The sequence below is a fragment of the Leuciscus leuciscus genome (assembly GCF_965113295.1).
Source record: "Leuciscus leuciscus genome assembly, chromosome: 21".
In the NCBI taxonomy this organism is placed as follows: domain Eukaryota; kingdom Metazoa; phylum Chordata; class Actinopteri; order Cypriniformes; family Leuciscidae; genus Leuciscus; species Leuciscus leuciscus.
The window spans coordinates 37,543,206-37,570,705 of record NC_138745.1 but is presented as its reverse complement, the minus strand read 5'-3'; the positions used below and the strand labels follow the sequence as shown (position 1 = coordinate 37,570,705).

The window sequence follows — 27,500 nt, the reverse complement described above, 5'->3', positions numbered from 1 at the left end:
TAGGCGCTTTACCAAAAACCGCCACCGGGTGGCACAGGCACACTCACACACACACACGCACACATTCACTCACATTCGCGCACACACACACACACGCACACGCACACACACACACAAATACACGTGTGCACGCACGCATGCACGCACTCACTCACACACACACACACACACACACACACACACACACACATACATGTGTGCACGTGCACACACACACACACACACACGCATACTCACACTCACACACATATATATGCGCACACACACACTCATACACACTCTCACTCTCCATATGTGACGTTGTGTGTGTGTCTCAGGTCTGGAGCCGTTCCGGATCGGCCCGTACACAAACTTTGTGAACATCGGTGAGCGCTGCAACGTCGCCGGATCGCGCAGGTTTGCCAAGCTCATCATGGCGGGACAATATGAGGTATGATTTTGTGATATCAGCCTTAAAATATAACGTGCAATCAAATCCACTGTCCTGGCGAACATTCACAGAAAGTTAACCCTTAAATGCATGAATGATTCAGCATGGAGTCTTCAGTGACCCGATCTCTGTCTAACACAGATGATCTCGAACGCAGATGATCTCGAACGCAGATGATCTCGAACGCAGATGATCTCTAGCGCAGATGATCCCGAACACAGATGATCTCTAGCACAGATGATCTCGAGCGCAGATGATCTCGAGCGCAGATGATCTCGAACGCAGATGATCTCGAACGCAGATGATCTCGAACGCAGATGATCTCGAACGCAGATGATCTCGAACGCAGATGATCTCGAACGCAGATGATCTCGAGCGCAGATGATCTCGAACGCAGATGATCTCTAGCGCAGATGATCTCTAGCGCAGATGATCTCTAACGCAGATGATCTCTAACGCAGATGATCTCTAACGCAGATGATCTCTACCGCAGATGATCTCTAGCACAGATGATCTCGAACGCAGATGATCTCTACCGCAGATGATCTCTAGCACAGATGATCTCTAGCGCAGATGATCTCGAACGCAGATGATCTCGAACGCAGATGATCTCGAGCGCAGATGATCTCTAGCGCAGATGATCTCTAGCGCAGATGATCTCAAGCACAGATGATCTCTAGCACAGATGATCTCTAACGCAGATGATCTCTAGCACAGATGAACACTGATCTCGAACACAGATGATCTCGAACGCAGATGATCTCGATCTCGAACACAGATGATCTCGAACGCAGATGATCTCGAACGCAGATGATCTCGAACACAGATGATCTCGAGCGCAGATGATCTCTAGCGCAGATGATCTCGAAGAACGCAGATGATCTCGAAGAACGCAGATGATCTCGAAGAACGCAGATGATCTCGAAGAACGCAGATGATCTCGAAGAACGCAGATGATCTCGAAGAACGCAGATGATCTCGAACGCAGATGATCTCGAACTGCTGTATCAAACTCCTGATACTTTAAACAAAAGAATAAAATAAAGCTTGTTTCGTTACCTTTTTACCCATTATCATCATCCTCACTGTCCTCATCAGAGCTCATTTCTCCAGTACATCCAGCATCTGCTCATGTTCACCAGCTCAAAATGTGTATTAGACAGCGCCACCTTGAGGAATAAAGCTGAATTTCACTTATTGAGTCATCAGAGATTCAATTGTTGCGCAAAAAAATAAAACTTGCACTATTACATTCCTCGGGTCACTGGAGACCCGACACAAATGAATTAGAAAACAGACATTCTTTTATAATTAAATATTGTTACATTGTTTGTAATGAATAAAGAAGGTTGATGTGTAACTTTTAGAAATAACGAAGACTCTCTCTCTCTCTCTCTCTCTCTCTCTCTCTCTCACTCTCAGGAGGCGTTGAGCATCGCTAAAGCTCAGGTGGAGATGGGCGCTCAGGTTCTGGACATCAACATGGACGAGGGGATGCTGGACGGATCCGCTGCGATGACCCGCTTCTGTAACCTGATCTCCTCTGAGCCCGACATCGCCAAGGTCCAGCTCACTCACTCACTCACTCACTCACTCACTCACTCACTCACTCACACTCACACTCATATATATACACACACACACGCACACTCACACACACTTACATCAAGCTCCATATCAGTGTGAAGAATAGAAACAGGAACAGAAATTACAGTGGCATTCATTAAAATCAACATTTATTATTATAAGCTTGTTTCTGCCAACTGTTTATCTCGCAATTCAGACTTTATTTCTCGCAATTGCAAGTTTCTGGCTTTTTTTCTCAGAATTGAGAGATATAAACTCCAAATTTGAGGGAAGAGTCAGAATTGTGAGATAAAAAGTCGCAATTAAATTTTTAATATTTTATTCCGTGGCAGAAACAAGTTTCCTGATATTATAAACGTCGAGCCTAAACTAATATATTTAAAGCTAAACTGAAACTACTACACAAATAAACGTAATCTCGCGCTCCTCTTATTCAGGCGTGTGCGTTTGCGCGTGTTTTTGCGTGCTTGTTGTTAATTACATTATATGAGTCGCTGCATATTTCATACGATGTAAAAACGTGACTCGTGTTTCTGAAAATGTGATAATTTTGAGGAGCTGGTAAAATGTCCCGGAACTGAAACGGTGACCCTGACCTCTGCTGACCTCTGACCTCTGCTGCAGGTCCCGCTGTGCATCGACTCGTCGAACTTCGCTGTGATCGAGGCGGGTCTGAAGTGCTGTCAGGGCAAAGGGATCGTGAACAGCATCAGCCTGAAGGAGGGCGAGGAGGAGTTCCTGCGGCGAGCTCGTCAGGTCCGCCGTTACGGCGCCGCCGTGGTCGTCATGGCCTTCGATGAGGAAGGACAGGTGCGTTACTGGCAGATTACTGTTTGAGTTGATTTAATTAGTGTTGATTCCAATTTTGATGAATGTTGGGAACTAAACAATTTTGGACCCCATTGACTTTCATTATATGGACCAAAAATGACATTCCTCAAAGTATCTTCCTTTGTGTTTTCCACAAAAAAGAAAGTCTGAGTGAACTAGTTCTTTAAAGGGATAGTTCACCCAAAAATGAAAATTAGCCCATGATTTACTCACCCTCAAGTCATCCTAGGTGTGTATGACATTCTTCTCTGACGAATACAATCGGAGTTATATAAATGTCCTGGCTCTTCCAAGCTTTATAATGGCAGTGAATGGCCGTCTCTGTTTGAAGTTCATAAAAGTGTGTGTGTGTGTGTGTGTGTGTGTGTGTGAGATGGGTAGGTTTATGCCACTGGTCCATGATTCTCTACATGTATTTGACTGCATCTATAATATTTGCAAATAAGACTTAAACTGTTAAATGTGTGTGTGTGTGTGTGTAGGAGAGTCTGCCGGGCGCCAGGATCAGCGGTGGCCTCTCCAACCTCTCGTTCTCCTTCAGAGGGATGGAGGTCATCAGGGAAGCCATGCATGGAGTGTTTCTCTACCACGCCATCAAGGTCAGTCTCAGTCTCAGCCTCAGTCTGTCTCAGTCTGTCTCAGTCTCAGTCTGTCTCAGTCTGTCTCAGTCTCAGTCTCAGTCTGTCTCAGTCTCAGTCTCAGTCTGTCTCAGTCTCAGTCTCAGTCTCGTCTCAGTCTCAGTGGTTTACAGTTAAAACTGTTATACATACAAACACACTAGTGTTAGAACTGCAGTCCTGAAACTGGGATCATGATATTTAGTGGATAAGAAGGTTTATCCTTGTACAAACACATGAGCAACAGTAAACGTGTGTGTGTGTGTGTGTGCGTGCAGGATGGCATGGACATGGGGATCGTGAACGCTGGTAATCTGCCGGTGTATGACGACATCGATAAAGAGCTCCTGCTGCTCTGTGAGAACATCATCTGGAACCGAGACCCAGACGCCACAGAGAAGCTCCTGCTGTACGCTCAGGTACTGTAGAACCAGAACCCGAGACCGGTACCATCTAATCTAAACCAGAACCAGAACCATCTGCTCTAAACCAGAACCCGAGACCGGTACCATCTGATCTAAACCAGAACCATCCGCTCAGAACAAGAACTATCCGCTCTAAACCAGAACCAGAACCCGAGACCGGTACCATCTGATCTAAACTAGAACCAGAACCATCCGCTCAGAACAAGAACTATCCGCTCTAAACCAGAACCAGAACCCGAGACCGGTACCATCTGACCTGAACCAGAACCAGAACCATCCGCTCAGAACCAGAACCATCTGATCTAAACCAGAACCATCTGATCTAAACCAGAACCATCTGATCTAAACCAGAACCATCCGCTCTAAACCAGAACCATCTGATCTAAACCAGAACCATCCGCTTTAAACCAGAACCAGAACCATCCAATCAGTACCAGAACCATCCGCTCTAAACCAGAACCATCCGCTCTAAACCAGAACCCGAGACCGGTACCATCTGTTCTAAACCAGAACTAGAACCCGAGACCTGCCTCTCTGAACAAAAAAGACCCAGAGCCCGTGTGTATAAAACTTCTCTGAAAGGCTCTTAAGAATAGTCCTAAGCTTTGTTTAAAGTGTCAAAAAATTCTTAGTAAAAAGTAGGACTTTTCTAAGAGTAGGAGACTTTTATAGAGAAGCTAAAAGCAACAGTAAAGTCTGAGACTGTTTTCAACTCAAAATGGCCGTCCTCAACCTCTGAATCAGCCAATAGTGAGCCTGCAAGGGTGAGGTCACAGCAGCATGACACCAATGGAATTATAATAAAATCACCTAATTAAGACACTGAAACATTTATTTCAATACTTACATTTATTTTAAAAAGTGTTGAGCAGCCTGGGACAACTGACATCTGCACCCTATCCAAAGATTATTAAGAATGTAAAAAAGATTTTGTAAGCATATTGTATAGTAGTGCTTTGAGTCAGTTGTGTTATGTGTGATGACACACTGAGATTGAGTTCACACTGATTTTGTTGTTGTCAGTGTATTCTTTTTCCTGGAGCTTTTTTGTTTTTCCTCACATTTTGATGAACTGTAAGAAAAACAAAAAACAAAACAAAAGCCTTTGCACTTTCATCACTTTGGGCCACTTCTGTAGGTTTGGTGTGGTCAGTGCCACTATAGTGCTGTTTCAGAGCCGGCTCACTGTGAACCGAAGGCCAGAGTCATCATTATTTCTTGTCATCACTGCAGTCAGAGCACTAGTTTGTAGAGTGGGAGGAGTTAGTACATTTCTTACAAGGTCAGTTACAAAAAGAATACCTTTACGATTAAGCCTGTATCGTTTATTTAACTGCCTGTCTATATAATATAGCCTACATAACATCATATACATGTACATAACTCCAGTACATGTGTTTGTTGTAAAGTTTGTGTCTCCTCCTCTCTGCTGCCATCTTGTTTCTCCTCACTAGGCTAGAAGACCTCTCCAGCACTGAGAGCTGAGCTGAGACCTAGTCTTGACACTTAGGAACCTTTATGAATCTTATTCTTAAGTTTAGGAATAAGAGTAAAATTACGTCAATCTTAGTATTCTGACACACTTGAGAGAAAGTTTACTCTGAGCTTCTTTATACATACGGCCCCAGATCTTGATGCTAATGGATTTGGTTTGGTGCAAAAACTTGCAGCAGTTTTGACTTGCTTGAAAAGTGCGTCATGCTTCATTTTAATTTGATTAATTTGTACTTTAAACTTTAAAGAAGGAGTGTGTTGATGTGAGCTGTGCTTAAAATCCTTGACCTAAGTTGGTATCTGGGTCAAAAATGACCCAGCTTTTAAATGACTTGTAGATCTCTCATTATGCTGTGGCATCGCCAGATATCGGACTATATCTTTTTGTCTAACTTTTTTCTTTCGATTAGCACAGGGTTTGTGTTTCTTGTAGAGCTGACAGATTGTAGGCCTCATTGATCTGAGCTCATGAACCTGTGAAATATGTTAAAGCGCTGAGATCAACTGTGAGAATCATGAAGCGTTGTGGACTGAAGTGTCAGTCTGTGTTCCTCATGTGTTCTGCTGTGTGTAGAATAACGCTAAAGGAGGAAAGAAGGTTGTTCAGACGGATGAGTGGAGGAGCAGCAGCGTGGAGGAGCGGCTGGAGTACGCACTCATCAAGGTCAGTCCACACACACACACACACACACACACACACACACACACACACACACACACACACACACTTCCTTTCACTGCGCATAACACACAATCAGAGGATAGAGAGACCAGACTAAGCAGCAACCTTCCCCTCTCTCTCTCTCGTATCCGACACTGAAGAGAGTTAAACTGCAGTTCATCCACTGGCCACTAGAGGCCGGCTGCAGAAGAGGGTCATTACCCATAAACCCTCATGTTAAAATGCCCAACTTTACTGCAGAAAAACACACGTTTACCGTCTGGTGCTAAAAGTGGTTTTGGTCTATATAGCTAATGTTGCTCTTCATGACGACTGTGAGGGGGGTGAATTTTTTTATAACTCATCCATTTAAATTATATTAAGCCTCAAAGTTCTGCATAATTAAGGGCGTGGCCACTTGAGTGACAGGTGGATTGCTGCTGATGTCACTACTGGCCGTTTGTCTGCTGTCTGTTAGCGTCACGTCACCTCAGCTAATCCGCCTCGCTTCAGAAACACCCATGTTTTTACAGTCTATGAACCGGACATAATGAAGCTGTGTGTGTGTGTGTTCTCAGGGAATAGAGAAGCATGTGGTGGAGGACACTGAGGAGGCGCGTCTTCACTCGGACCGGTATCCCCGGCCGCTGCATGTAATCGAGGGGCCGCTCATGAACGGCATGAAGACGGTTGGAGATCTGTTCGGGGCCGGGAAGATGTTCTTACCACAGGTACCGGAGACACACACACCTCAACGAAACACTGATGATGATGATGATGAAGATGATGATGGTATCACATGGAGCAACTTCAACTTCTTCACATTTAATAGCAACATTGTTGCCCAAAGTGCTTCACAGTTTATAATCAAAACATACATATAGAGGTGTAATGATTCCCTCATGTCACGAGACTGAACTCACGAAACAATATTATTGCCATACTCCAAGACACATGATAAAAGGTTAACAAAAAATGTTCTGTTGATTAAAATGCTAGATTTAGTTTTACATTGTGTGAGTAAATGAATAGTCTTGGACTTGGTGCTGAAACCCAAAGCACAGGACAATAGAGACGCCAGAATAACAATATTCATGATTCTGAAGCTGAAAACACAGATTTATTGTAGATGAATATGCTTTCACTGTCACTGACTAGATATATTGACTAGATACTGGATATCTGGTATTATCAGGACACGCATATATTCCTCCATTGCATTATTATACATTATATTCAACATTATAGGCTATAGTAGTTTAATGTAGTTCTGACACTAAAACTCTGAAAACTTTCATTTTTTTCTCACACAGTCATTTTTATTTTGGGTGAACTATACACAACACATATTTAAACTGGCAGTTATAAAACCTCTCATTAAGAAACCACAATTAGATCATAATAATCTAGCAAATTATAGACCCATTTCAAATCTTCCATTTATGTCTAAAATATTAGAAAAAGTGGTGTCCGCTCAACTGGGCTCTTTCTTGCAACAAAATGATATCTATGAAAAGTTTCAGTCTGGATTCAGACCGCATCATAGCACTGAAACTGCGCTCGTTAAAATCACAAATGATTTACTTTTAGCTTCTGACCAAGGCTGTATCTCAATACTAGTTTTACTTGATCTTAGTGCTGCGTTCGATACTATAGATCATACATTACTCTTAGATCGACTACAAAATTATACTGGTGTTCAAGGACAAGCACTAAGCTGGTTCAAATCATACCTATCTGACCGCTACCATTTTGTCTATTTAAATGGAGAAAAATCGATCATAACTCCAGTAAACTATGGAGTGCCGCAGGGATCTGTGTTAGGCCCTCTGTTATTTTCAATATATATGATGCCACTTGGAAATATTATAAGGAAACATGGAATTAGTTTCCATTGTTATGCTGATGACACTCAAATATATATTTCATCACGGCCGGATGAAAACGCTAAATTTTCCAAATTGACAGAGTGTGTTAAAGATATAAAAGATCTCATGACGCGTAATTTTCTTTTATTAAATCCAGACAAGACAGAGGTAATACTTATCGGTTCAAAAAACCGCCCACAAAACCTCGCACAATACAACTTTAACATCATAGGATGTCCTGTTACTTTATCCTCTACAGTAAAAGACCTGGGTGTTATACTCGATTACAACCTGTCTTTTGAAAATCATATTTCATATGTTACAAAAACAGCCTTTTTCCACCTTAGAAACATTGCTAAGCTACGTAATATGCTATCAGTTTCTGATGCAGAAAAGTTAGTTCATGCATTCATGACCTCGAGACTAGATTACTGCAATGCTTTATTAGCTGGTTGTCCTGCATCCTCAATAAACAAGCTACAGTTAGTCCAAAATGCCGCCGCTAGAGTTCTTACGAGATCAAGAAAATATGATCATAGAACACCGATTTTATCATCACTGCATTGGTTACCTATAAAGTTCCGTATTAATTACAAGGTATTGCTACTGACTTATAAAGCCCTAAACGGCTTAGCTCCAGTCTATTTAACGGATCTTCTATCGCCCTATAATCCATCGCGCTCTTTAAGATCACTAAATTCAAGGCTTTTGGTCATACCTAGGATATCCAGAACCACCAAAGGAGGGAGAGCATTTTCACATTTGGCTCCAAAACTCTGGAATAGTCTTCCTGATACTGTTCATTGCTCAGACTCGCTCTCCCAGTTTAAAACTAGATTAAAGTCGCATCTCTTCAGCCAGGCATTCATATAATCCTACAGTTCAAACTACAATCCGGCCTCTAGCTCATAAATGCCAGAGGAGAACTGGCCCCCGACTGAGCCTGGGTTCTCCCAAGGTTTTTTTTCTCTCCATTAGGTCACCTGATGGAGTTTTAGGACACCATTAGGTCACTTGATGGAGTTTTTCGGTTCCTTGCCACTGTTGCCTTTGGCTTGCTCTGTTGGGGATATTTAATTTAATTTTATCAATCAATAAATTCCTCTTGAAACAAACTTTGTTGTATTATTTTAATTTAATACTGTGAAGCTGCTTTGATACAATCTGTATTGTGAAAAGCGCTATACAAATAAACTTGACTTGACTTGAGATATTGTCACTATCCACGATACATAATGATGCATTTTTGGATTGCGATATATTGTGACACCCCTTCATACATATATAAAAACATTTACCAAGCCTAGCAAATGAAGGCATGACTACACACTCTTAGACACACACCCTCACACACCTGTAGAGTGGGATCAGTATAGAAGAGAGGAAAAAAAACTAAATAAAAATAAGTTTTATAACAAAAACGTTTTTATTACAAGGGATTAAAAAATAAAGCATCATGAAGCAGCTTTAACATCTTCTAAAGAGCAACTAAAGGTTCTTTATAGTGGACCAAAATTCTTTCGATTATTCAAATGTTTATTTACTTTAAGAAAAAATGTGGATTCAAAAACCGTTATTTTGTGGTATCGCTGCCAAAACCCCCTTTTGGACTTTTATTTATAAGAGTGTAAATTGATGTTAGATTATGAAGACATCAATCTTTTATGATATAGAATAACTAATGAAGCATTTAGAATAATAACATGTTAAAACTCGTCATCAAAGAGAAGTTACGCTGCTCTTCTCTCCTCTATTGTTCTGTATATTCGAGTGAAATGCTTCAGGAACAAGAACAAATGTGGGCGGGGCTTGATTGTGTCTGTGGGGAATTGATTGGATGGTTGTGGTTTGCTATTGGCTGATCTCATGTGAGTGACAGGTTATAGCCCCGCCCTCGTCATCAGAGAAGAGAAGAGATGCTGCAAGAGGAACTGATTCTGATTCAAGATTATTAACACAATGATGATGATGTGCACTCATAAATCATTTACAATAAATAGCAATATTCCATAAAAAACAGGTATTGTCCGTTTCGATTCATGAGACAGTAGTGGAGTCCATCACAGGTCCTGTGTGTGTGTGTGTGTCATCAGGTGATCAAATCGGCGCGTGTGATGAAGAAAGCGGTCGGGCATCTGATTCCCTTCATGGAGAAGGAGAGACAGGAGATGATGTCGGGATCTGATGAAGACACGGTGAGTGTGATGATGAAGAACAACCTGATGATGATCACAGATCTGATTCTCAGAGAGCATGATGGGACAGTTACTCTGTGTGTGTGTGTGTGTGTGTGTGTGTGTGTGTGTGTGTGTGTGTGTGCTGGCTCTGCAGGACCCGTATCAGGGGACGGTTCTGTTGGCCACGGTGAAGGGAGACGTTCATGATATCGGCAAGAACATTGTGGGAGTCGTGCTGGGATGCAACAACTTCAGGTGAGTGTGTGTGTGTGCACTGCTCCTGGCGTATGATTTGCATTTAGTGGCCGTTCAGATGCAGCAGATGTTTGAAGTCAGACGAGTAAACGCTGCCATCAGTCATTCTAACCCGACGCTGTGTGTGTGTGTGTCCTTAGGGTCATTGATCTGGGAGTGATGATTCCCTGTGACAGAATCCTGCGGGAGGCCATTCAAAACAAAGCCGGTGTGTGTGTGATGTTCTCCTATAGAAGTAAAATAATGATAAATGTTTTTGAAACAAAAAAGTTTGTTGAATTGTACTAATTGAAAAAAATATGCATTGCATTAATCGTGATTGCATTTTAATGCATTGTATTTTTAGGGCTTGCTTTACTTTACTTTCATATTCTCCTCTGTGAATGAGTGTGTTCACACACGCGTGATTCTCTCTGTGTGTGTAGATGTCATCGGCCTCTCTGGCCTCATCACTCCGTCTCTGGATGAAATGATTCATGTGGCCAAAGAGATGGAGCGTCTGGGCCTGAAGATTCCTCTGCTGATCGGGGGAGCGACCACGTCCAAGTACGGCTACATTCCCGAGATGTTTACATGCGTTTACAGGGATGAAGGGAAGCGGTTTGATGAGGCCATCGTGTCATTAGACTCGTCACGATTCTTCTGAAGATGCTTTATTGGAGTCTCTTATTTAAATATCAGTAGCAGACACCGTTGTTTAGCTTGACTCTTTTCCATGAATCAGTCCACAGTCTCATTCTGATTCATGATTCATGGAAAAGAGTCAAGCTGAACAACTGTTATTTAAATAAGAGACACACATCAGTTCTTCAGTTTGACTCTTTTCCATGAATCATGAGTCATTTTGATTCTTTTGCATCATCACTCAGAATTATCATATTTTATAATGTTAGACTGAGATTGATGTAGTTATTGCTTCTAAATGTTTCTGTTAATTACACTGATGATGCTCTGAAATTTCAAAATGATCCTGTCAGTTCTTTAAGAGAATATTATGTTCGTTCATTTAGTAAAACAGGTTTTTACAGTACTGAATGCATTCGTCTGGTTACGGTGGATGAACTGACAGAAAAATGTGTGTGTGTTTTGACAGGACTCACACGGCGGTGAGAATCGCCCCGCGCTACAGCTCACCCGTCGTTCATGTGCTGGACGCGTCCCGCAGCGTAGTAGTGGTGAGACACATGTGTCTCTCTCTCTCTCTCTCTCTCTCTCTCTCTCTCTCTCTCTCTCTCTCTCTCTCTCTCTCTCACTCTCACTCTAAAAACCGGCTACTGTTTTTTGAGGAGTCATATTTGATAAAAAATATCCAAGCACAGGTTCAGCTCACCTTCATGAGAATACTTCTGAGGATGAGGATGATGAGATATGATATGATATGATATGATGATGATATGATATGAAATGGTGATGGTGATGGGGATGATGATATGATGATGATTGTGCAGTGCTCTCAGCTGCTGGATGAAGCCATGCGTGAGGATTACTTTGAGGAGCTCCGAGACGAGTATGAAGACATCCGACAAGATCACTACGACTCCCTGAAGGTCTGACGGTCACATGACATGTTATGCACATATACCAGCTATGCTTTTACACACACAGGGAGTTATTCTGTGACAGAAGCTTCAGTGCACAGACTGAAGTGTGTGTGTGAGTGTGATGGTGTGTTTGTTTCCTCCAGGACAGACGCTTCTTGTCTCTGAGTCGAGCGCGAGAGAAGGGCCTTCACATAGACTGGCTCTCGCAGACCAGACCAGGTGTGTGTAAACCCTGGAGTCTAACCAGCTGATCACAGGAGCTGTGTGTGTGTGTGTGTGGGAGAGTGAGTGAGTGGGAGAGGAGAGTGGGAGAGTGAGTGAGTGGGAGAGGAGAGTGGGAGAGTGAGTGAGGAGAGTGGGAGAGTGAGTGGGAGAGTGAGTGAGGAGGTGAGTGAGTGAGGAGAGTGAGTGAGTGAGTGAGTGAGTGAGTGAGTGAGGATAGTGGGAGAGTGAGTGAGGAGAGTGAGTGAGGAGAGTGGGAGAGTGAGTGAGGAGAGTGGGAGAGTGAGTGAGGAGAGTGGGAGAGTGAGTGAGTGAGGAGAGTGAGTGAGTGAGGAGAGTGAGTGAGTGAGTGAGGAGAGTGAGTGAGTGAGGAGAGTGAGAGAGTGAGGAGAGTGAGTGAGGAGAGTGAGTGAGGAGAGTGAGTGAGGAGGGTGAGTGAGGAGAGGGAGAGTGAGGAGAGTGAGTGAGGAGAGTGAGTGAGAGAGGAGAGAGAGAGAGAGTGAGTGAGTGAGGAGAGTGAGTGAGAGAGGGGAGAGTGAGTGAGTGGGAGAGGAGAGTGGGAGAGGAGAGTGGGAGAGGAGAGTGGGAGAGTGAGTGAGGAGAGTGAGGTGAGTGAGTGAGAAGAGTAAGGTGAGTGAGTGAGGAGAGTGAATGAGTGAGTGAGGAGAGTGGGAGAGGAGAGTGGGAGAGTGAGTGAGGAGAGTGAGTGAGGAGAGTGAGTGAGGAGAGTGAGTGAGGAGAGTGAGTGAGGAGAGTGAGTGAGGAGAGTGAGTGAGGAAGTGAGGAGAGTGAGTGAGGAGAGTGAGTGAGGAGAGTGAGTGAGGAGAGTGAGTGAGGAGAGTGAGTGAGGAGAGTGAGTGAGGAGAGTGAGTGAGGAGAGTGAGTGAGGAGAGTGAGTGAGGAGAGTGAGTGAGGAGAGTGAGTGAGGAGAGTGAGTGAGGAGAGTGAGTGAGGAGAGTGAGTGAGGAGAGTGGGAGAGGGAGAGTGAGGAGAGTGAGTGAGGAGAGTGGGAGAGTGAGTGAGGAGAGTGAGTGAGGAGAGTGGGAGAGTGAGTGAGGAGAGTGGGAGAGTGAGTGAGGAGAGTGGGAGAGTGAGTGAGGAGAGTGGGAGAGTGAGTGAGGAGAGTGGGAGAGTGAGTGAGGAGAGTGAGTGAGGAGTGAGGAGAGTGGGAGAGTGAGTGAGGTGAGTGAGTGAGTGAGTGAGGAGAGAGGGAGAGTGAGTGAGGAGAGAGGGAGAGTGAGTGAGGAGAGAGGGAGAGTGAGGTGAGTGAGGTGAGTGAGTGAGGAGAGAGGGAGAGTGAGTGAGGAGAGGGAGAGTGAGTGAGGAGAGTGGGAGAGTGAGTGAGGAGAGTGAGTGAGGAGAGTGAGTGAGGAGAGTGGGAGAGTGAGTGAGGAGAGTGAGTGAGTGAGAGAGGAGAGTGAGTGAGAGAGGAGAGTGAGTGAGGAGAGTGAGGAGAGTGAGTGAGGAGAGAGGGAGAGTGAGAGTGAGGAGAGTGAGTGAGTGAGGAGAGTGGGAGAGTGAGGTGAGTGAGAAGAGTGAGGAGAGTGAGTGAGGAGAGTGGGAGGGTGAGTGAGTGAGTGAGTGAGTGAGTGAGTGAGGAGAGAGGGAGAGTGAGTGAGGAGAGAGGAGAGTGAGGTGAGTGAGTGAGGAGAGAGGGAGAGTGAGTGAGGAGAGGGAGAGTGAGTGAGGAGAGTGGGAGAGTGAGTGAGGAGAGTGGGAGAGTGGAGAGTGAGTGAGTGGGAGAGTGAGTGAGGTGAGTGAGAGAGTGAGAGAGGAGAGTGAGTGAGGAGAGTGAGGTGAGTGAGGTGAGTGAGTGGGAGAGTGAGGTGAGTGAGTGGGAGAGTGGGAGAGTGAGTGAGGAGAGTGGGAGAGTGAGTGAGGAGAGTGGGAGAGTGAGTGAGGAGAGTGGGAGAGTGAGAGAGTGAGTGAGTGGGAGAGTGAGTGAGGTGAGTGAGGAGAGTGGGAGAGTGAGTGAGGAGAGTGAGTGAGGAGAGTGGGAGAGTGAGTGAGGAGAGTGGGAGAGTGAGTGAGGAGAGTGGGAGAGTGAGTGAGGTGAGAGAGTGAGTGAGTGAGTGAGTGAGTGAGGAGAGAGGGAGAGTGAGTGAGTGAGGAGAGTGAGGTGAGTGAGTGAGGAGAGTGGGAGAGTGAGTGAGGAGAGGGAGAGTGAGTGAGGAGAGGGAGAGTGAGTGAGGAGAGGGAGAGTGAGTGAGGAGAGTGGGAGAGTGAGTGAGGAGAGTGGGAGAGTGAGTGAGGAGAGTGAGTGAGTGAGTGAGGAGAGAGGGAGAGTGAGTGAGGAGAGTGGGAGAGTGAGTGAGGGGAGAGTGAGTGAGTGAGGAGAGTGAGGAGAGCGGGTGAGTGGGGAGAGTGAGTGAGTGAGGAGAGTGGGAGAGTGAGTGAGTGAGGAGAGTGGGAGAGTAGAGTGGGAGAGTGAGTGAGGAGATTGGGAGAGTGAGTGAGGAGATTGGGAGAGTGAGTGAGGAGAGTGGGAGAGTGAGTGAGTGAGTGAGTGAGTGAGTGAGTGAGTGAGGAGAGTGGGAGAGTGAGTGAGGAGAGTGGGAGAGTGAGTGAGGAGAGTGGGAGAGTGAGTGGGAGAGTGAGTGAGGAGAGAGGGAGAGTGGGAGAGTGAGTGAGGAGAGTGGGAGAGTGAGTGAGGAGAGTGAGTGAGGAGAGTGAGAGTGAGTGAGTGGGAGAGTGAGTGAGGAGAGTGAGTAAGGTGAGTGTGTGAGTTGAGTGTGTGAAGTGAGTGAGTGAGGACAGTGTTGGGGGTAACGAGTTACAAAGTAACGGATTACAGTAACGATATTTCTTTTTTGGGTAACGAAATAAAGTAACGCATTACACTAAAAATATCGGTAACTACACTACTTTACTAGACTATAGGAACGCGCTTTCCTGCGTTACCCAAGCCGTGTTTTCCTGCGTGTAAAGCTCTGATCTGTTTGTGGTGCGTGCATGTCTGTCTGTCTCTGTGTGTGTGTGTGCGCGCACTTGCACCATTGTCATAGAGATCGATTTGAGTGACGTAGCTGCTGGTGCGAAGGGGAGCGGGAAATGGAGACGGAGACGGGTTTCGGCCAGTGGCGATATTCACATTACTTTCAGTTTATTGCTCGAAAGGACAAAAATATTTGCGTGAAATGCACTCCATGCCCAGGCAGCAAGTACTGGCCATCGGGACTACCGGGAGATTCCCAGTGGGCTGACGTGCCTTTTGGGCAGACATCTCATACTTTTTTTCTTTTTCTGTTTTTTTGTCTTAACGGACCATAAAACTCGTACATCGGCGGCCCATTCGTTTTGCTTAATTGGCGGCGCTGGGTTAAGTAAGTGCGTGCCGGTGTAATGCATTAGTTAAAAAAGTCTGCGTCAGCTTTTTTTTTTTTTTTCTGATAGCTGACCGGCCCATGAAACACCTTGGCCCATTGGATCTTTTCTTGATTGACACTGGGCTGGTCCAATCACATTTTTAAACACCTCTCCCTTTGGGCTTTGAGCGAGCATGCAGTGTGTCAGTGTGTATCTGTCAAAATAGTCTGAGAGATGGAGAATAAACGCAAGGAATGTGCAGAGAAATAGCGTGAAAAATAGACACAGGTCCTTCAAACAGACGCTGTAAAATGTTTTCTGCAGCAGCATGAACTTCATCAGCTCCAGTGGCTGATGATGAGGATAGTGAGGAGGATCAGGACAGAGATGAGAAAGTGTAGAGCCTGCGGTAAGCAGAACTAACAGTTACTTTCAAAACACTTAGGCTATGTCATGAGTGTAGGAACCCATTACCCAGTAACCCATTATTTCCACATCTGCATAGTTGACGATTACCGTAATTTACTATAAATTTAATGAGACGCGTTTGTAAACCATGTTTTCCGTCAAAATAAAAGATCATGTGCTTATATCTCTTTCAAGTATAGAAATTAATACAAAACTAATTATGAAAGTTTCCTTTATTTTTCAGTGCATTTGTTTTACAATATATGTCTATTAGTGTGCTATTGTTATTATGGGCAAAATGCCAGGGCCGATTTTTTTTGTCCCAGTCCAGCCCCGATTATGTGTCTACCACCGCAGACATTTGTCCTTTATCCAGTTGTTTGTGGATTTTACAGTGAGGCATATTTCTTTGTGCAGACATGGATATTGTTCTTTCATATGGTTTTACATGCCATTTTGTATAGGCTACATTTATAAACACTATGCGGACAGGCTAAGTGATGATAGGACTATGATGTTTGTCCGTATCTACAGGGTAAATTAAGAAATGGGAAAGTAAAGTAATAAGTAGTGAAGTTACTTTTCAAATGCAGTAACTAGTAAAGTAATCTCATTACAATTTACAGAAGTAACTAGTAACTAATTACTTTTTTTGAGTAACTACCCCAACACTGAGTGAGGAGGAGAGTGAGTGAGGAGAGTGAAGTGAGTGAGGAGAGTGGGAGAGTGAGTGAGGAGAGGGAGAGTGAGTGAGTGAGGAGAGTGGGAGAGTGAGTGAGGAGAGTGGGAGAGTGAGTGAGGAGAGTGGGAGAGTGAGTGAGGAGAGTGAGTGAGTGAGTGAGTGAGGAGAGTGAGTGAGTGAGTGGGAGAGTGAGTGAGTGAGTGAGGAGAGTGAGTGAGTGAGGAGAGTGAGTGAGTGAGGAGAGTGAGTGAGTGAGGAGAGTGAGTGAGTGAGGAGAGTGAGTGAGTGAGGAGAGTGAGTGAGTGAGGAGAGTGAGTGAGGAGAGTGGGAGAGTGAGTGAGGAGAGGGAGAGTGAGTGAGTGAGTGAGAGGTGAGTGAGGAGAGTGGGAGAGTGAGTGAGGAGAGTGGGAGAGTGAGTGAGGAGAGTGGGAGAGTGAGTGAGGAGAGTGAGTGAGAGAGGAGAGTGAGTGAGGAGAGTGGGTGAGTGAGAGAGGAGAGTGAGTGAGTGAGGTGAGTGAGGAGAGTGGGAAAGTGAGAGAGTGAGGAGAGTGAGTGAATAGAGTGAGTGAATAGAGTGAGTGAATAGAGTGAGTGAATAGAGTGAGTGAATAGAGTGAGTGAATAAATAGAGTGAGTGAATAGAGTGAGTGAATAGAGTGAGTGAATAGAGTGAGTGAATAGAGTGAGTGAATAGAGTGAATGTGTGTAGTATCTCAGTTTCAGAAATGACAGAGAATTGCTCTATAGTGTTCGTTATATCAGGAGTGTGTGTGTGTGTGTTTTTTGTCTCAGTGCGGCCGCAGTTCTTGGGCACACGCGTGTTTGACTCGTATGACCTGCGCAAGCTGGTGGACTTCATCGACTGGAAGCCCTTCTTTGACGTGTGGCAGCTGAGGGGCAAATACCCCAACCGTGGATACCCTAAAATATTCAAGGACAAAACCGTGGGTGGGTCTGATTGGCTGCAGGGTCAGCGTACGGAGGTCAGAGGTCAGTGTGGGTGACATCTCTAATGTGTGTGTGTGTTTCAGGAGAGGAGGCTCGGCGTGTCCATGATGACGCTGTGAAGCTGCTGAACCGCTTGATTGACAGCGGAGGTCTTCAGGCCCGGGGGATTCTGGGATTCTGGCGCGCTCAGAGTGACGGCGATGACATCATCCTGTATGGTGATGATGTCATGTCACAAGTCGCCACCTTCCACGGCCTCCGACAGCAGGTGATCCAACCATAGACTAAAACCATAGACATAAAAAAAAAAATGTTGTAGTGTGTGTGACGTCACCCGCAGTGTTTCTGAAGAGCGTTTTTGAAGCCCAAAGTGGGTGGAGCCGGGCGTCACTGCCAGATAAACGAAAATGTGCAATGAGGCGGATTAGCTGAGGTGACGTGACGCTAACAGACAGCAGACAAACGGCTAGTAGTGACATCAGCGGCAATCCACCTGTCACTCAAGTGGCCACGCCCTTAATTATGCACAACTTTAAGGCTTAATATAATTTAAACAGATAGTTATATAAAACTGTCATGAAGGGCAATATTAGCGATATAGACCAAAACCACTTTTAGCACCAGACTGTAAACGTGTTTTTCTGCTGTAAAGTTGGCCATTTTAACATGAGGGTTTATGGTATTGAGTCTCTAGTGGCCAGTGGATGAACTGCAGTTTAAGTCTCTTCAGTGTCGGATTCGAGAGAGAGAGAGAGGGGAAGGTTGCCGCTTAGATCAAACAGACCAATCACAGCTCATTCTGCTCTCACATGCATCACGTTCCAGTCCTGATGTTTTCCACATGTGTTCTCCCGCAGGCGGAGAAGGACTCTGCGAGCTCGGAGCCGTACCTGTGCCTGTCGGACTTCGTGGCTCCTTGCGGCAGCGGCGTTCAGGATTACGTGGGTCTGTTCGCAGTGTCCGTGTTCGGAGCGGAAGAACTCAGCCGGGCGTTTGAGCAGCAGAACGACGATTACAACAGCATCATGGTCAAAGCGCTGGCGGACCGACTCGCTGAGGTAAACATTCAAAATCACAGTGTGTTCAGCCTCATGATGATAGTCAAGTTCTAGATTTCTCTGCATTAAAATGGTACAAATCTATGGAAGCATGTTTCCGCCACAGAATAAAAAATTGAAAAGGTAATTGTGACTTTTTATCTCATAATTCTGACATTTTATCTCAGAATTGCATGATATAAAGATGCAATTGCATGTTATAAAGTCAGAATTGCGTGTTATAAAGTTGCAATTGTGTGTGCGCAACTGAAGTCTCTATGAGTGAGTCATTGAATCATTCATTCAGAGATTTGAAACGCGGATTCATCCAGTAAGTGAAGTCATCAGGTGCGAGTCAAACTCAGTCATTGAATAATTCACTTCAAATGAATGAAATGTTTTTAAACAGAGCGTCTAGTAAACGACATGTTATTGTGGCGATCTCCAGTTCCAGCGCTGTGTCTGAGCGTGTGTTTCTCTGCAGGCGTTCGCGGAGGAGCTGCACGCTCGCGTCCGCAGGGATTGGTGGGGTTACAGCGGAGAGGAGGACCTGTCGACCTCTGACCTCCACCGACTGCGCTACGACGGCATCCGACCGGCCGCAGGGTATCCCAGCCAACCCGACCACACCGAGAAGCTCACCATGTGGAAACTGGCCGACATTCAGGAGAAAACCGGTATGGGACGCAGAGATGCATCAGTGCTGCGTTCCCATTGGCCACATCTGTGTGCTTGCTCAGGCCTTGTCCACACTGAGACGGTTTCGTTTGAAAACGCATCTTTTTCTCTCCGTTCTGTCTTCTGTCACACTGAGACGCCGTTTTTATCAACAAAAACGCTCTCCAAAGTGGATAAATGTGAAAACGCTGTTTTCAAATGTATCCGGATTAATGTAGACGTGGCCTAAGTTGTGATTGGTCAGTCCTTTAGACTGTACAGACGGCTCACTCACACATCGGCTGCTTTCCTTTGTTTCTGTGATTATGAAGTCTGAAAAGACAGTGAATGACGTGTGTCTTCATGTTCCCCGCAGGGATCGCTCTGACCGAGTCTCTGGCCATGACTCCCGCCGCGTCCGTGTCCGGCCTGTACTTCTCCAACCCCAAATCCTGTTATTTCGCTGTGGGAAAAATCACTAAAGAGCAGGTATGAAGCTCACGGCTAACATCAGATAGTTGTTGAATGACGGACCATCTGGTGAGTTTGTTGCAGCAGGTTCATGTGAAATATTCCCTGATTTATTTATTTATTTAAATTATTATAATTATTTTAGTAAGACTTTTCTTAAAGTTAATCAATTTATTCCTTAACTTTTTGATCTTTGATCACCAAAATTACATATTTAAAAGTTTTTTCTTACATTCAAATATCTTGAATGTAACTCGACACCCTTGCCTCATTTAGTATGCGCGGTTCTATGAATATGCAAATGAGCCCCGCCTCCACTCACTCACTCAGCTCAGAGATCCACTGGTTGACGATCACACGTTGATCTGATTGGTTACTAGGTAGTTTGTGACGAGAAAATACTCAGCTATGGTGTCGACTTATGGGTTTGTGTTAAAGCAGATTAAAAACACCACATAGACACATAAACTACATTAAAGCTGGATTTACACCACAGGGGGACTTTATGTATAATGTATTATACAAGTATTCATAATGTTCGTTATAATGCATTGTATCTTTTCATAAATAATTGTAACCGCAGTTAAAAGGCATTATAATATTTTCAGATTCCTTGTTCATCTGCAGTGGGTTGTTTGTCCTGTGTTTTAATGCATTATACTTTCTAAAGGTGTTCAATAAATAGAATGAATATCTATTATAACTTATTAATGAGATCACACAATGCATTATAAGGTGCGTTACAAAGCATAAATAATGCATTAAAAATACTTTTAGAATGCATTATATAATAAGAGTCGAATGTGACTTAGGTCAAAAATAGTGGATAACAAAAATGTGAGACGCCAGAAAGTTGCTATGGTTACCAAGCTGTCAATCATCACAATCTCAGTAGTGAGGTCTCTCTCTCTCTCTTTCTCTCTCTCTCTCACTCACTCACTCATTTCTCTCTCTCTCTCTCTCTCACACACACACACTCACTCACTCACTCATATCTCACTCACTCACTCACTCATATCTCTCTCTCTCTCTCACACACACACACACACACACACACACACACACACACACACACACACACTCACTCACTCACTCACTCACTCACTCACTCACTCACTCACTCACTCACTCACTCACTCACTCATATCTCTCTCTCACACACACACACACACACACACTCACTCACTCACTCACTCATATCTCTCTCTCACACACACACACACACACACACACACACACACACACACACACACACACACACACACACACTCACTCACTCACTCACTCACTCACTCACTCACTCACTCACTCACTCACTCACTCACTCACTCACTCACTCACTCACATCTCTCTCACACACACACACACACTCTCTCACACACTCACACACTCTCTCTCACACACTCAGGTGGAGGATTACGCCCAGCGGAAGCAGATGATGGTGTGTGAGGTGGAGCGCTGGTTGGGGCCGATCCTGGGCTACGACACTGACTGACAGCGCCAGAACTCTCTCTCTCTCTCTCCTGTGATGGACCTTCATTCGCTCGGTTTCGATGGTTTTGGCCCAGATTGGGGATTTTTATCTCAAAGAGTCCAAAACAAACTCTTTTATCCTGACACTACAGAGGAGCCGTCAGAGCGCCCGAGCGCCGCTTTTAATTACATTTCTGTTTTTAACGGAACCGTGACGAACACTTTATTTTTTAGGTCTGTGGGTTTTATAGGTTGATTTCTTATTAAACTCTGTGTTAGATTTATAGAAAATAATGGTAAGAAACACCATCTTAACTTAAAGACTCATGCAGATCCTTTATTTCTTTTAGATTCTGATGTCATCATAGAAATGGATCAGTTTTTATAGACGCTGTAAATTCAGTATTAACTTTCTATGTTTGACTTCATGCTCAAATGTGTGTGTATGTGAGGTCCATAAGAGTAAATGACTAGTTTTAGAGTTAATATTAGATCATTAGAGCCGTTAACCGTTATCAGTGTTTAATTTAAAAAAAATATTTTCTCAGTTTGTTGATTTCACACCTGAACAAAACATTGTGAACATTTCTGTTAAGACGAATGTTGAAAGATGTGCTTCCTATATTTTCATATAAATCTGCACTAAATCAAAACTCTGTGTTTGCTATGATTGTAATTGTGTATCTATATTTACATATAGGAGATTATTGGGGTTTCAGATCATCAGGTTTAGTTTCACACATTCTCACATGAACACTTTACTCTCATATTTCTATCCTAATAATATTATCCCAATATTGTCTTTTACTTTTAAATGAATAATTCGATAAAGTGCACTGATTATGTTGTACTTATGTTTAAAAAATGCACAGTAATTAAAGACACCTAAATTATTAATGTGTAATATTAGCCAGGACTATAGTGTTTTATTAGAGTTTAGAGAGAGTTAACGGTCTATGGAAGGTTTTAAATAGTTTAGTTTCTTCTGTCCATAATGATTCATGAGTCTGAAGCAGATTCTGCAGCTTTTGTTTTCTTCTTACGGTCAAAACCTGTAAGAATTATAATCGTGTATCATTATAATATCACATTTGTTCTCTGTTAAGATGGGATGTAACACTAACATGAGTGTCACTTTATATTTCATACATGCACTCATTATGTTAATTCTCTGATTCTTGAGATTTAATGTTAATATTTCAATAATTTATGAACACATTCACATGTTCGCGTTGTTTAGATGCTCCACTGTTCCCATTTGGTTAGTTTTGGGAACCCAATAAGGAGCTTCCCTGATCGTTCCCTGCAGGTTATTGTTAAGTTTTATTTGTGTAATCATATGTTATGCTGAAATATCATTTTTTCATTAACAAAGTGTATTTTGCTGTTGCAGTTTATTAAAACCTGGATATGATAAGTAAAAACGCATTATAATTTTCGGATAAATCCAATTTTATCGCTAAAAATATAAAAACAAAGTTAAGCGTATGAGATGCATTCAGATCATAAATACGTGGTTTGTTAGTAACTGTCTTTAATGCGCGCGCACTTCTCCAGAACGCGCTTCTCCTCTCCTCCTCAGAAAGCCGCGAACTCGCGTAATTTAAACATAACGGTCATTTCGTTTCGCTGACTGACTAACATTAGTTTATCGACCTCTTTATGGAATAATTGCTTATAATTAATAATATATACGAGAGTATCGTGTGATTTCAGAGATTTGACACGTCTAATTGAAGAGAACATGAAGTTAACCGAGAAGTTTTTGTTTGCTGACCAAAAAGAGGGAAGCACGTCCCGCTAATTCAGTGGTAAGAAATGAATGAAATGTTATAGTTGTTAGACTAATCATTTTAATGTCTGTGAATAAGATTAATATTTTTAAAAGCCGTATTATATTGAAGTCAATGTTATTTGGAGCTTAAAGTAAAATCAGTTTCTGAGTAACATTAAATCTGTAAATCGTAACTTTACATAGCCTATATTAGCCTAATGGATAAAAATGTAATAATAAAACGTTACCAGAACGTTGTTATTTACAAAAATTGTTAAGTTATTTTTTAGTTCAAAACTATGACAGTATCATACTGTCATAATATTAATGAATAAAATAAAATATAAATAAATAACCATCCCAGAAAGTTGTTAATTACAAAAATGGGTTAGCTGGGCCATAATTTCGCCGTTAAAAAAATATCATACTGTCATAATTATGACATAAAAAAGTCGAAATTGTGACTTGGTGTGTTATATTTTCGAGTTTTTGGGTCATAATTAAGATATAATGATTTTCCAAAGCTTGATTTTTTTTCTTTCTTATAGGCTATGGCAGAAATGGGAACAGTTTATGAACTCTGTCGTTTAATATTCATGAACATATTCGTTCACATACACAATTCAAAACATTTTGAGGTATGAAAGTCCTGGGTTCAGTTGCATAAACATTAAGACAAGCAGTTAATTAGGCCTAATCAGTCTCACTTTTCGGATTCAAATTAGACCAATCCACCTTTTATGTGACTGACCTAAAAAAGTTATGACCAGTCTTAAGGAAATAATTATGACTATCTTGTAAGACTAGCAGTTTGTGCAGCCGGCCCGGTGTATGTGTGCGCTGTCCTGTGTTCACCAGCAGAGGGCGCCCTGCTGCTGCCGCTCGCTCATCTGCATAACCCCGCCCTCTGAGTATGCCAGCCGTCCAATGAGAGCGCGGCAGGAGACACCCGTTACACCCGCATCAGAGCCGCGGTCGCGCGCCTGAGAGCTTCATCTGTCCAGCGAGAGGCTCCGAACCCGCGCCGAACCATGACGGACGGAGAGGCCGAAGATGAGATCCAGTTCTTGCGGACCGTGAGTACACGTGTGTGTGTGTGTGTGTGTGTGTGTGTGTGTGTGTGTGTGTGTGTGTGTGTGTGTGTGTGTGTGCGCGCGCGCCGCAGTGGTGCTGATGCTGCGGGAGTCACCGGCATCCGTCCGGATCTGTTGAACGTGGGTGTGAGGAAACTGAGCGCTTATGCAGTGTGTGTGTGTGTGTGTGTGTGTGTGTGTGTGTGTCAGCTGCAGTCCTGATGAAGACACTGTTCACCTCCACTGCAGACACACACTGTTTACTCTGATGTCATGCTGCATAAATGCTGCAGATTGGCTTGATTCAGTTCAGTGCGTATCGATAGATCGTAATTGATCAGTGTGGGAAATGTGGTGCATTAGCAGTCAGATGATACAGCAAATCCAGGACGTGCACAATAACACAGAGAGGGGATGATTGATTGGATGCGGGCTGTATTGATTGTGAGGTGCTGAGCAGGTGCTGGTGTGTCATATTATTCAAGGATGCAAACAATGTGAAGTTAAAGGTTGGAAACAGCTGCACTGATCAAGTCTGGCATAGTCATTATTATTCCATTGGTGTGATATGGATGCTTCAATAATAATACGGCGAGGTCGTATCGCCTGTGGCTTCTTTGCATTCCTCAGTGTCGTCAGTGCAGATGTTGTGCAGCGCTGGACTTTGGTTCTGTTGGTCTAGAACCTCACGCATCAGTTCTGCCCGGATTCGATCTGTTAGTTGTTGTTGCAGCAGCAGCACAGAATCGCCCTGATGAAGAGAGAGAAGTGTGTTCATCGTGCAGCACAAACACACCAGCAGAAAATCATTACCAAGCATTACATGTTGAAAATGGCATTGATTCCTCGCCGCCTTTAACAGCTCAATGCAGCGCTGGCCAGACAGAGCTAAACGCTCCCCGATCACTGTATGATGAAGATGATGAAGATGAAGATGCATCTCAGGAAGCCTGTCTGGCTCATATTCACCTCAGCATCTCAAAATCACAAGAGAAATGATGAACAAAGGAATTAAACCTGGTTTAGTATCAGTATCAGATTTTTTGCATCGTGACATATTTATGATCATATGTATATATATCTATATGCATACACTACCGTTCAAAAGTTTGGGGTCAGTAAGATGCTTCTGAAAGAGTCTCTTCTGCTCACGAATGATCAAAAATACAGTCAAAATAGTGAAATATTATTATAATGTAAATCATCTGTTCTCTATGTGAATATATAGTAAAGTGTAATTTATTCCTGTGATCAAAGCTGAATGTTCAGCATCATTACTCCAGTCTTCAGTGTCACATGATCCTTCACAAATCACTCTAATATGATGATCTGATGCTCGAGAAACATTTATGATTATTATCAGTGTTGAAAACAGTTGAACTGCTTCATATTTACTGTGGAAACTGTCACACATTCAGGATTCGTTGATGATTAGAAAGTTCAAGAACAGCATTTATTTGAAATATGGTCATTCCGTGTCAAATCAACCAAATATTTTTTCAGGAGAAAGACAAACATAAATAGTGATGAAAGCCAAAATATTAAATGTCATGAATGTATATCAAGATTATTTATTACATTATTTATTCTTGTGACATTCTCCTTTAAACACAATGAATATCAGCTGTTTTTAAAGTTGTTGACCATTGAAATGAATAGGCCTGTCACGATAACAAATTTTGCTGGACGATAAATTGTCCAAGAAATTATTGCGATAAACGATAATATTGTCGTTCTGAGACCATTTTCATCTAATATAATGATAATGGCATAATAATGCTGGTACACCTTTTCAAAGATCTATAAACTTTTATTTCTAAAGAATATTAAACATTGAAAACGGAAAACATTTTAAATATCCACAAAAAATGAACAAAACAACCAAAAACAATAAAAGCAATGGACTCTCAGTGTCTGTCAACAAAAAAATTCACTTGAATAAATACCAAAAACAATAAATAAAATGGATGTAAACAAAATTACACTTCAAAAAATATTAAACATTAGGCTCAGACATAAATAGTTATACATTCCATAACAGGCAAAACTGCCAGTTAGGACCTTTGTAAACAATAAAAAAAAAAGCCTCAACAGGCCATATCACACCATTCTGCACTGTCCTCCTGTTACTTTGTCGACTAAACGCCCGAGTGATTGTGTAACCTACTGTCGGGAAGACGGAGACGCACTTTATTGCGTGTATATGCTACGCACTGAAAATACTTGGTTAGGATTAGGGGTGAGGAGTGCGTGCGTATTACACGCCATAAAGTGCGTATCATATGCACGCAAAAACTATTTTGGGCGTATAAATGGCACGAGAAATAACATTCGTGGTATAGATACGCATGTTCATGAGATCGGGCTCGCTGGATCGCGTTTGGCTTTGAAACCAATTCCAGCTTTTTCTTTCTTTTTTTCCTCCAACTCACAACTAGCGTCTTCTCTCTCTCCCGGCAGTCGCCGCAAGCAGTCCCGCCGGCGCTTTCCCATACAAAGACCATGTGACTGACCAGCGCCGCCTCCCCACACAAAGACCATGCAACTGACAAGAGGGTTATCACACTCCTCCTATACGCTAAGGAACCGAGAGTGGTCATCCAGTCTCTTTGGTAGAGAGAGAGAGAGACGAGGAAAACAAACAAGCATGCAAATGGAATTATCGCGGCCGGAAAAATTATCGAGCTCATTTTTTTTATCGTGCGATTGATTGATTTATTGACTATCGCGACAGGCCTAGAAATGAGTAAAATTCAACAGACTGATCATGCAGTCACACTGGGATCCCCATATCTATGAGATCTGATCATGCAGTCACACTGGGATCCCCATATCTATGAGATCTGATCATGCAGTCACACTGGGATCCCCATATCTATGTGACTGAACCATAGAGGGACTTAAAAGAAAAGTTTGTTAAGAACCAGAATATAGAATCATATTGAGATATATTTAATACTCTTTGAGTTACAGGGATGCAAACTAGGGCTGAAAACACAAGAAGTGCTTTTTCCCATTTCTGAACGTCCACCGCTGGATTATATTGCAGAGATCGGCTAGAGTCCACAGATGTCACTGATAGACGACCACTCTCGTGTAGTAATGATGTAATGAGACTGCCGTTTCTTTACAGTCATGTTTACCTGTAATCTGGCTCCTCCTCCACAGAATGGTGGATTACTCAGCAGATACACACACATGACATGTCATATTTGGGCTTTCTTCTTCATTTATGTATTTCTTTCACCCAAAAAAAATTAATTATCAAAATTTTAATTAATTAATTAATTTTAATTAATCTTTTGTACCATTATACATGTCTTTACTGTCATTTTGATCAATGGATATACACTACCATTCAAAAGTAAGTCTATATGTGTGTGTATATATTATTTATCTTTTTTCATCTATCTATCTGTCTGTCTATATCTATCTATCTACTCTATATCTATCTCTATCTGTCTGTCTGTCTGTCTCTATCTATCTATCTATCTCTATCTATCTGTCTGTCTGTCTGTCTCTATCTGTCTATCTCTATCTAGCTGTCTGTCTGTCTGTCTGTC

General features: G+C 43.0%; 2 protein-coding genes across 10 annotated transcripts in view; both read left to right on the top strand.

Moving 5' to 3' along the window:
• mtr (5-methyltetrahydrofolate-homocysteine methyltransferase) overlaps nucleotides 1-21,743 on the top strand; it is a 43,319-nt gene extending 21,576 nt beyond the window's left edge. Inside the window, exons 13-32 of the mRNA XM_082151381.1 lie at nucleotides 318-430; nucleotides 1,853-1,993; nucleotides 2,642-2,848; nucleotides 3,331-3,447; nucleotides 3,744-3,884; nucleotides 5,959-6,048; nucleotides 6,624-6,776; nucleotides 10,007-10,108; nucleotides 10,245-10,345; nucleotides 10,486-10,553; nucleotides 10,771-10,891; nucleotides 11,439-11,520; nucleotides 11,794-11,892; nucleotides 12,030-12,105; nucleotides 17,297-17,452; nucleotides 17,536-17,720; nucleotides 18,310-18,510; nucleotides 18,974-19,166; nucleotides 19,523-19,635; nucleotides 21,026-21,743. Coding sequence (XP_082007507.1) covers nucleotides 318-430; nucleotides 1,853-1,993; nucleotides 2,642-2,848; nucleotides 3,331-3,447; nucleotides 3,744-3,884; nucleotides 5,959-6,048; nucleotides 6,624-6,776; nucleotides 10,007-10,108; nucleotides 10,245-10,345; nucleotides 10,486-10,553; nucleotides 10,771-10,891; nucleotides 11,439-11,520; nucleotides 11,794-11,892; nucleotides 12,030-12,105; nucleotides 17,297-17,452; nucleotides 17,536-17,720; nucleotides 18,310-18,510; nucleotides 18,974-19,166; nucleotides 19,523-19,635; nucleotides 21,026-21,112 — 2,546 coding nt within the window. The 3' untranslated portion in view covers nucleotides 21,113-21,743. The remainder of the gene's footprint in view (nucleotides 1-317; nucleotides 431-1,852; nucleotides 1,994-2,641; nucleotides 2,849-3,330; nucleotides 3,448-3,743; nucleotides 3,885-5,958; nucleotides 6,049-6,623; nucleotides 6,777-10,006; nucleotides 10,109-10,244; nucleotides 10,346-10,485; nucleotides 10,554-10,770; nucleotides 10,892-11,438; nucleotides 11,521-11,793; nucleotides 11,893-12,029; nucleotides 12,106-17,296; nucleotides 17,453-17,535; nucleotides 17,721-18,309; nucleotides 18,511-18,973; nucleotides 19,167-19,522; nucleotides 19,636-21,025) is intronic.
• Nucleotides 21,744-23,821: 2,078 nt separating this feature from the next.
• ryr2a (ryanodine receptor 2a (cardiac)) overlaps nucleotides 23,822-27,500 on the top strand; it is a 167,446-nt gene continuing 163,767 nt past the window's right edge. For all 9 annotated transcript variants that reach the window (XM_082152374.1, XM_082152373.1, XM_082152376.1 and 6 more), the window contains exon 1: nucleotides 23,822-23,940. In XM_082152374.1, the coding sequence (XP_082008500.1) occupies nucleotides 23,896-23,940 (45 nt within the window). In that variant the 5' untranslated portion in view covers nucleotides 23,822-23,895. The remainder of the gene's footprint in view (nucleotides 23,941-27,500) is intronic.